Source organism: Dipteris shenzhenensis, chromosome 11 (assembly GCF_047967505.1).
Source record: "Dipteris shenzhenensis isolate YYH24624 ecotype China chromosome 11, Dip_SZ_1.0, whole genome shotgun sequence".
Classification (NCBI taxonomy): Eukaryota; Viridiplantae; Streptophyta; class Polypodiopsida; order Gleicheniales; family Dipteridaceae; genus Dipteris; species Dipteris shenzhenensis.
The window spans coordinates 30,956,772-30,965,552 of record NC_141606.1 but is presented as its reverse complement, the minus strand read 5'-3'; the positions used below and the strand labels follow the sequence as shown (position 1 = coordinate 30,965,552).

Sequence of the window (8,781 nt, the reverse complement as noted above, 5' to 3'; positions counted from 1 at the left end):
TCTAAAATTCTAATCAGTTATCAAAGGTGAATTCATATTGAAGTTGGTTTTCCAAATTCATACTCAAATAATTACCTTTAAAAGAAATCTTGTCGGTATTCCAAGGTCATGTTTAAATAGTAACCTTTAAAAATAAGACTCTACCTATTTTTTCCTCGATATTGATAAGCATTTGACAAGTGCATTTTAGTTTCGTTCTCAAAACAGTGAGCCTTCATTGTTGAGCTGTAATGAACATTAATAAGAGGGAATGCTTGATTGGAATCTAATCTTAAATTTTAGTGAGTAGGACTCTTGAGGAGTCCACTCCCTTTAACGTTAGTAATACACACTATATACATATATTTCTATAAAATTTTCTTAAAGGGGGGTACTTTGAAAGAAACGTTTATTTAATGGAAAGTCTCAGTTTTAGGACTTGTAAACAAGCATAGGCTTTGTCTCTTTCGTTAAAACAAACTCTAAGGGTAGTTAGAGCCTTTTAAAACTTGGCAAATCCCTTATGGCCCTTTATAAACATGCTGGATGTATTAATGGGAAGTTCACCCCCTAAAAAAGACCAAGATTACAAAAAGGGTCCAAGTATGGCATAGTTATTAGCTGTGGTGGCATGGCCTAAGCCGTTATGGTAGCATCTTACAACCAAACAAACTTAGATATAGTAAGCAAGAACACATGAAAGAGTCTTTCCTACGTGTCAACACCCGCAAGTTAGAGAACAAACTATTCAACAAGCCATAGCTCCTCCCGATATCCTAATCCCACCCCTTGATTAAATACTGACGTTCCAAGTCGCGAGCATGATTGCACATTGTAGGAAGAGTTGAAGGTAGACCAATAGTATCCCCCAAAACAACTAGCTTCCAATTCGACCTTTCAAAAATCAACCCATCAAGCTAACTTTCATGATTGACCGCTACAAGCCACCCGGCACCAATCTCTCCTCGTTACAACACACGATCAAGGAGGATGCATGACATCTTCTACACCTCTCCCACACAAGGACAACATGGAGCCACGTATGCAACACTTTCCATAGGAAGAAACCCTCTCCATACATCTCTAATCCTCTACTTCCACCACGTGGGAGACCACTCAAGTTTCCACTTTTCATCTAGCTTTGAAAACAGGGTTTGCTCCATCAAATTCCTATACACATCCCTTGCTATGTACCTATACACATCCATCAAATTCATCTAGCTTTGCCAACAGGGGTTGCTCCATCAAATTCGTATACACATCCCTTACTATGTACATAGCGAACCCTGAGTTTCCCAAGTTCTAGTGATTGACCCACTCCAACTCAACTTTATTTCTATTTGTTTTGGCCAATGGAGACTAATTAACCTATGTTTATCCATGGTTTAATATATTTTATGCATAGGTTAATCTTTTAAGCTCATGTCTACGAGGAGTGCACATTATATTAGGAGATTAGAACCCATGATATTTTATTTCACATGCTTTAGCTCAACCACTAAGCTATAGAGTAGTATAGCCCCCTTCATAAGTGGTCCTCCCCCCCCCCCCAAAAATTTCACTTTATGTGGCTCCTTCTTTAATGCCCCTTTTTTTTTTGGCGATAAAAAGACGAGAGTGTATTAACAAGAAAAGAGATAATTACAACTGAGTAACTTTACATAACTATCATGAGACTACAAAAAAGAATATTATATCCCCAGACTCGACTAATGATCCTTAAGGCTTCGTTCTCTTTTCCCTAGAACTGTAAAGTTCTCTTTATTTCCTTGAAGATAACCGTTTCCATCACTACCCTACTGTGGGGTCTCTGAAAGATCACATCATTTAGAAACTTCCATACCTATAGTTGCCAAGCATCATAAACCATATCCGGAAATGTACCTCTATCTCCCAAAAGAGCAACTTTCCATTTGACTTTTATTCATCAAGGATTTGTTTACTCTTCGGATTAGATTGCTTCACACTTTACGTGCAAAGGAACAATCGCATAGTAGATGAAAATGAGTTTCTTTATAGAGATTGCATAGGGGACAAGTTGCTGGAACTCTTGGGTTGCTAGTCTCACCCTCACCGGAAGCTTTCCAATGAGTACCCTCCATAGCATAAAGTTCAATTTGTATGAAGGGATGGCTTGCCCCCTTACCTCCATTATTCTTTGATTGAAATGCCTTCCCTCTCCCCTTTATCCCTTAGTTTCATCATCGCCTTCCCATCTTCCTTTTCACCTTTCTTCTTTACCCACAACTAATTAATAGAAAATTTCATTTTTTCAACAGACATATTTGGCTCTCCTAAATTCCTAAATTCTCTCTCTCCTAAACTAAACATCGGATTTGCATGGGATTTGTTGTACTAGGTTTGTAATTTTGTGTTTCATTCATCTTGAGATTTAGAATTTGGATTCGGTTAACAAAAGTTCCGAAGTTTAGATCTTTAACTTAAAAAATTCATTGGTGATTTAGTTAAAACATTAACCTAAGCTAAGCCCCCTAATGTTAAATTAATCTACATTTAATTAAAACCCCCTAAGTTAATTAAACCTCCCCTCCCCCTCCCCTCCGCCACTTCGCCTCCGCCTCCCCCGCCCTGCACGTAGCCACTCCCTCGCCGCCTCTTCAACCTCCATCAACTCCCTCATCGCCAACTCCAACTTCACTCTCCTTACCACCCCCATTGCCAACTCCAACTTCACTCTCCTTACAACCCCGTCCTCTCCTTCCTCCACCCTCATTCCTATCCTCCATTCCTCGACCACAAACTTGCAATCCAGCACCTGATCTCCACTCCTTGGCCCACACAACATCGCCACCCCCTCTATCGTTGAATTCCACCCGCAGTGCTTCAAAAACTTGCCCATCGCTGTGTGCGACAAAACGTGCATTTGTGGTGCCCACGAAACCAATAGCCTCGGCCCTTCATGTCTGCCGTCCCCTCCTCGCGGCTTTTCCCCCTACTGTTCCTCCAATCACAACGGTAATCCCAGGCTCCTCATCCCGTCCAAAACTCATCGTCACCGCACAATTCCATCTGTCCCACAATGATCGCCATTCCCACAATCAAATATTGTGGAATCTCCCTCTCCATTAAGGAGCAGCTGTGAGCAAGGCACCTACTACCTGCAAACAAAGGTCATGAGCAAGTCGCAACACCTCCCCCCTTGTAGAAGCTCTTTCACCCTCGACGGTGCCCTCAACAAATGCAAGCTGTAGTAGGGGGAATTAAGCAACAAGTGTAGGGACAGCGGAGGGTACAGCAGTGCTGAGGCGGGAAGTGGATATGTGGAGCCGGAAGTGCTGGAGACGAAGGCACATCGAGATTTTTAAAAGGGCTTAAACCTCCATCTAGAAAGATCGTTAATTTTTTGTTGTACATTACATTATGATCACTTCCTTTTCACCGCTCTCACTTTCCGAAACTAATTAATGGTATTTTTTCAAACAAGGCCCCCGTATTTGGATAGGAAGGAAGACTAAGCCATTGAAAACCTCCTTAGGCGTCGTAGTGCACGCAGTGCTGAAAATGCATGGATGATGGCGCACACAGAAATCGAGAGGAACTTGAAGCGCCTCCGGTGTTCAAATGGGCAACTCCATTTTGGAGGATCCCATTTCTCGCACGAGAGTGAGACTTCCTCACGAGCCAATTAAAAGAAGGCGTCTCATCATTTTGCAACTTTTTGTTCACATAGAGGAGCTTTGCGAATGACTATCTCATTTGGCGCTCGTGTGCACTAAACTAACACTTAGCAAGGTTAATTTGACCAACTAGATACGAAAATCCATAGACCGATCTCTTCTCCCTCTCCCTTCTTGAGCCGGACCTTCCGTCTTCCCTTCCAGCGACAATGGCAGACCTTCCGGCCCCCCTTCCACCGTCGTCCAACGAAAGTTGGTTCGTACTATTTGTCTTTAATTCACGTTCCTACTTTCTGCTGCCTCACCAGCCTTCGGTCCCTGCACAATTCCCACTATTCTCTTGAGTCACGCTGGACAGCAAAAACCTTTCCTAGAGCAGCTTCATCATGATCTCAGTCGTGCCTACTGCAAGCCTTTCTTCGACGCGTGCGACGAAAGCCTGCCCAAAGGCCATCAGTTTCCTCCCCTCATCTTCCAGGCCGTCCGCCACTGCAAGCTTGCTGTGGTAGTGCTTTCGGAAGACTATGTGCAAAAGAAGTGGCCTATGCCCGAGCTCCAGGAAATTTTCGCGGATGATCTCTCTTCCAAGAAGCAAATCTTTCCCCTGTTTTTCAAGCTCTCTGTTGATGATTGCAAGTCAGATCGATGGCACGACAAATGGAAGTCGCTTGCAGAAGTAGATCCACGGATTGACCCTGAAAAGTGTGCCGATGCATTAAAGAGGCTCACAAAGTACAATGGTTTGTCTTTCACCGGCAGGAGGGAGTTGGAATATCGACAGCTTATCGTCTCCGTGGCTTGCAAACGAGTTTCTCCTGAACTTTTCTACGATGAGTCATATGTGCGAGGTCTTCATTTCCTGCGCAAGGTGATGACTTTCCCTTCTATTTTGAACGAGCGGAGACCCTTTCTCTAGGTTTCTAATTCGCACGCCTTTGCAGGAAATCAAGAGCAAATTTGACGTCGAAGGAGTTTGCGTAGTTGGCATGTACGGCATAGGAGGGAGTGGGAAAGCCACGCTATGCAAGAGCATGGTTAATTATTACTGGCAAGATTATAGGGGCAAATCATGGCTGATGGAACTTCCTACTGATGACAACAAGATTGAGATACTACAACAATGCAAGGATGTTATGCGGGCACTTACGGAAGCAAGAGACTCGGATGCCTCGGCTCTGGAGAGGACACGAAACATAGATCAGGTTCTCCTCTTTATTTCTGCAGGAAATATAGATCAGATTCTCCTCTTTATTTCTACAGCAGTTGCATTGAAGAGTTCATTTGGAAGGCCCATTAATATTTTGCTTCATACCATGCCATGTGAATTGCAGTTTTACATATGCACTTTTGAAAGGGCTCCCTAACTTGAGAAGAATGTATGTCCTTGCTGTCAGAGAGCAATTGATATTGAGCAATGCGATGTTTCGGCATCCTAATCCTGTCGTTGTTTCATGCAGGTTATCACGCTCTTCAAAAACAACATGAGTCATCATGAATTCTTCCTTGCCATTGACAATGTTTGGGAACATTCCGCTAAACTCATTGAGCGTCTCATTCGCAGTATTTTCCAAGGCGAATCTACACGCAGCAGAGTACTGGTCACAGCCCATAGTGAACCTTTACTAAGCAGACTGATCAATGGGAGTTGTAGATTGTCGATCTATGTGATGCACACACCCAGCGTGAATGAAGGGGCTGCTCTAGACATGCTGTCTTACTATTCTGAACAGGATCTATCTAAGTTGTGCAAGCACGAGTACCAGATTGTTCAAAAGATAGTAGGAACATGTTTGTTCAAGAATAATTATAATCCACTGTTGCTGAAAGCCCTAGGTGGTGAATTAAAAAGAACCTTAGAAGACTCGGGCTGCACAGAGCTGGATGAAAGTCACCTTTCTAAATTACTCAGACGTTACTACCCAGGTGATGTCGAAGAACTTGTTTCGCAGGTTATCAAGAGCAGCTACATTAATCTATTTGATGATCTTTCGAGGCAAATCTTTTTGGACGTTGGCTTGTGTTTATATGCATCTATAAACGATGCCAACTTTGCGGGGGCTGTAGATTGGTTGAGCCTCGTCTATGACATGGGCCCTGAGCTGACGCGTGATTATGTAAATGCCATTCTGAGTTTGCAACCTGCATCAATTGACATTATTTTTCAAAAAACGAGCTTATGAGTTATTGATTGTGGTGTATCCTTGCTGTTGTAGCTATGTAAGCTAAAGAGAGCAGACCTCTTGGGATTTGAAGGTCCTCAGCAGAAAGTGAAGGTCCATGATCTTTATGTTGAGTTTGCTCAGTATGAAGTGGCCAAGTCCCCTAGATGGTTGTACCATCTGGCAAGTCTGGATTATCTGTCGAATAGGAGATGGGATGCTCAATATGGCCAAGATGTAGAGTGGAGTAAATTACAGAGGATTGTTTTGTTGTCAAAAGAAGCTGAGAAATGGCTGAGAAATTTGAGAAGGTGCAGTAATGTCAAGATTGTCATGGTTAATTGGGCGCCTTCAGAAAATGATTGTGGTAGTGAAGCATTGTGGCAGGTTAGGGTGCAAGGCATGACGTCTCTACGGATTTTAGAGCTGAAATATTCAGGTTGGCCATCAATTGATGTGAAAGGAGTGAAGGAGGGACTGATGGATGCAGCAGAGAACCTTGGACGATTGGTGGTAGAGGGATGTAAATGTGAGAGGTGGCACATTGGGCGTCTAACAGCTTTGCAAATGCTTGTGCTAACAACAACTGATTTAAAGTCTGCTTTGGATCTTGGGAGCTGCTCCCAACTGAAGCACCTTTTTCTTACAGAGAATTTTTTTCTTGAAGAGCTACCAAGATTGGGCCACATGCCAGAACTAAAGGTCATCAATTGTATGTCTTCAAGTGCAAGTAAGTTTCTGGGAAGTCTGTTCAGTTTTGATTCACTACCAGTTTTGGAAAAAATGGAGCTGTATTGTCTCAATCTTGAAAAGGATCTGAGTGGATTGAGCAGATTACAGTCGTTGCAGGAGCTCGGACGCTTGACATATCTCTTGGCCAAGTTTGCCACTGGATACTGCCTATCCTTTCTAGGCTAGAAAAAGTTAATTTGCTGGGATGTTCATTTCTCGATGTTGCCATGGTTGATTGTGAGACATTGCGCATATCTGATTCCAATGGACAGTGGCCTGATCTGATTTCTCCCATGGAAGTAAATGAGCGATATGTAATGCACAAAAATGCTTTTTCTGAGATTTCCTCCAGTCTCAATCTCCGACTGAAAGGATGCAGCTCTATCTGAGTGCTCTAGCTGGGTTACAGACTGTATGCTTGATGAATTTTGAAGCCTTGAAAGAAGTGGACTGTTTGCCAAGTGATTTGAAGGAACTGCAAGTCGAACGGTGCATTTCCTTGAAAAGCATTTGCTTGAAAAAGCAGCCACTCGATCCAAGCTCAGGGGTTGAACTGGAGATTCTACGTGTGAGGGATTGTTGCCAATTCACTGGCGTCAAAGGTCATTTGCCCAACTTGAAGGAGGTGGAGTTTGAGCGATGCATGTCCTTGAAAGCATGGATTGATTTGTGGCCTATGCCTGGATTGGAGATCCTACTTGTGAGGGATTGTGAGCAGGTCACGGGGTTCAGAGGGCAACTCCCCAACCTGAAGGAGGTGGAGTTTGAGCGATGTGTGTCCTTGGAGGGGGTATTCCCTCTAGATTCTTTAGAGCATCTAAGGTTGATTGATTGTGGTGCCTTGAAAGTTGTTGAAGCTGCAGGCAAAAAATTGAAGGAGCTGGAAATCAAAGGGTGTATGTCCTCAGAAAATAGGAGGTTGTGGGCAAGTTTCTACATCCAGAACTCGAACCGAGTGAAATAATTCTGGCCTGGACAGGTTCCAGGCCCCACTCTCATAGTCAGCGCATTTGAACTGGAGCCAGCGCTCACCCGTTTCATGACCAATGAATTACTCAGTTTCCATTGGTGGAGAGGCTCTGCATCGACAGTTATAGTACTGGAGGATCTACGCTTGGAGGAGTGTGATGAGTTCATAACTGCTGTAGGTGAGCTTCCAAATCTGAAGATCTTGAAGGTCCTCCAACGGTCTAGGTCTATGAAAATGTTACCTGATTTGAGCCCTTTGGTCGGACTAGAGATTCTGACTCTAGAGAGTTATAAATTGATCAGTGCTGGGGGTTTGCCACCCAATCTGAAGAAGTTGCACATCGAACAGTGTTGTTCCTTGGTAAGATTGCCTGACTTGAGCCTTTTGGCCAGACTACAGAGTCTTCTTGTGGTAATCTGAAGGAGGTCCACATCAAAGACTGTGAGTCCTTGGTAACATTGCCCTACTTGAGCCCCCTGTTCAAACTAGAGAAGGTGCACATTGAGCTGTGCTGGCCCTTGGTAATATTGCCTGACTTAAGCCTTTTGGCCGGACTACAAATTCTATTTGTGGTCAGATGCCTTCATTTGAGGAGTGTTGTGAGTTTGGCACCCAATTTGAAGGAGTAGCACATAAAAAACTGCAAGTCCTTGGTAACATTGCCTGACTTGAGCCTTCTGTTCAGACTAGAGAAGTTGCACATTGAACCATGCACGTCCTTGGGAGCATTGCGTGGCTTCAGCCTTTTGGCCGGACTACAGACTCTACATGTGGAATGCTATTCTTTGAGAGGTACTTCGGGTTGGCCAACCAATCTGAAGGAGTTGCACATCAAACTCTACCGTTCTTGGAGAACATTGCCTGACTTGAGTCTTTTGGTCAGACTAGAGAAGTTGCACATCGTATGTTCATGGCAGCCCTTAGAAACATTGCCTAACTTTAGCCTTTTGGCCAGACTACAGACTCTACTTGTGGTCGGATGTTGTGATTTGAGCATTGCTGTGTGTTTGCCACCCAATCTAAGGGAGTTGCACATCAAAGACTGTAAGTCCTTGAAAACATTGCCTGACTTGAGCCTCCTGTTCAGACTCCAGAAGTTGCACATCGAACTATGCGGGTCCTTGGTAACATTCCCTAACTTCAGCATTTTAGTTAGCCTAGAGAAGTTGTACATCGGGTTGTGCGAGTCCTTGGTAACATTGCCTAATTTGAGCCTTTTGATCAGACTAGAGACTCTGCGTGTGGTTGAATGTAAAAATTGTTGGAGTTGGATCTGCCACCTAATGTGAAGGAGTTGGAGCTT

At 43.7% G+C, this 8,781-nt stretch overlaps 1 protein-coding gene across 1 annotated transcript; it reads left to right on the top strand.

The window, feature by feature from the left end:
* Positions 1 to 3,761: 3,761 nt before the first annotated feature.
* On the top strand, positions 3,762 to 6,694 carry LOC147896896 (disease resistance protein RUN1-like). The gene is made up of 4 exons (XM_087381172.1): positions 3,762 to 4,485; positions 4,559 to 4,819; positions 5,075 to 5,731; positions 5,831 to 6,694. Exons 1-4 carry the CDS (start codon positions 4,162 to 4,164, stop codon positions 6,692 to 6,694), a joined length of 2,106 nt encoding a protein of 701 aa, XP_087237298.1. The 5' UTR covers positions 3,762 to 4,161.
* The last annotated feature ends 2,087 nt before the right edge of the window (positions 6,695 to 8,781 follow it).

Bases quoted from the DNA above. Each gene is read 5' to 3' on its own strand.
- LOC147896896 (XM_087381172.1), top strand. From the start codon at position 4,162: ATGCCCGAGCTCCAGGAAATTTTCGCGGATGATCTCTCTTCCAAGAAG. The intron at 4,820-5,074 runs GTTCTCCTCTTT...TGTTTCATGCAG, and splicing joins GGACACGAAACATAGATCAG to GTTATCACGCTCTTCAAAAA. The intron at 5,732-5,830 runs GTAAATGCCATT...TTGCTGTTGTAG, and splicing joins CTGAGCTGACGCGTGATTAT to CTATGTAAGCTAAAGAGAGC.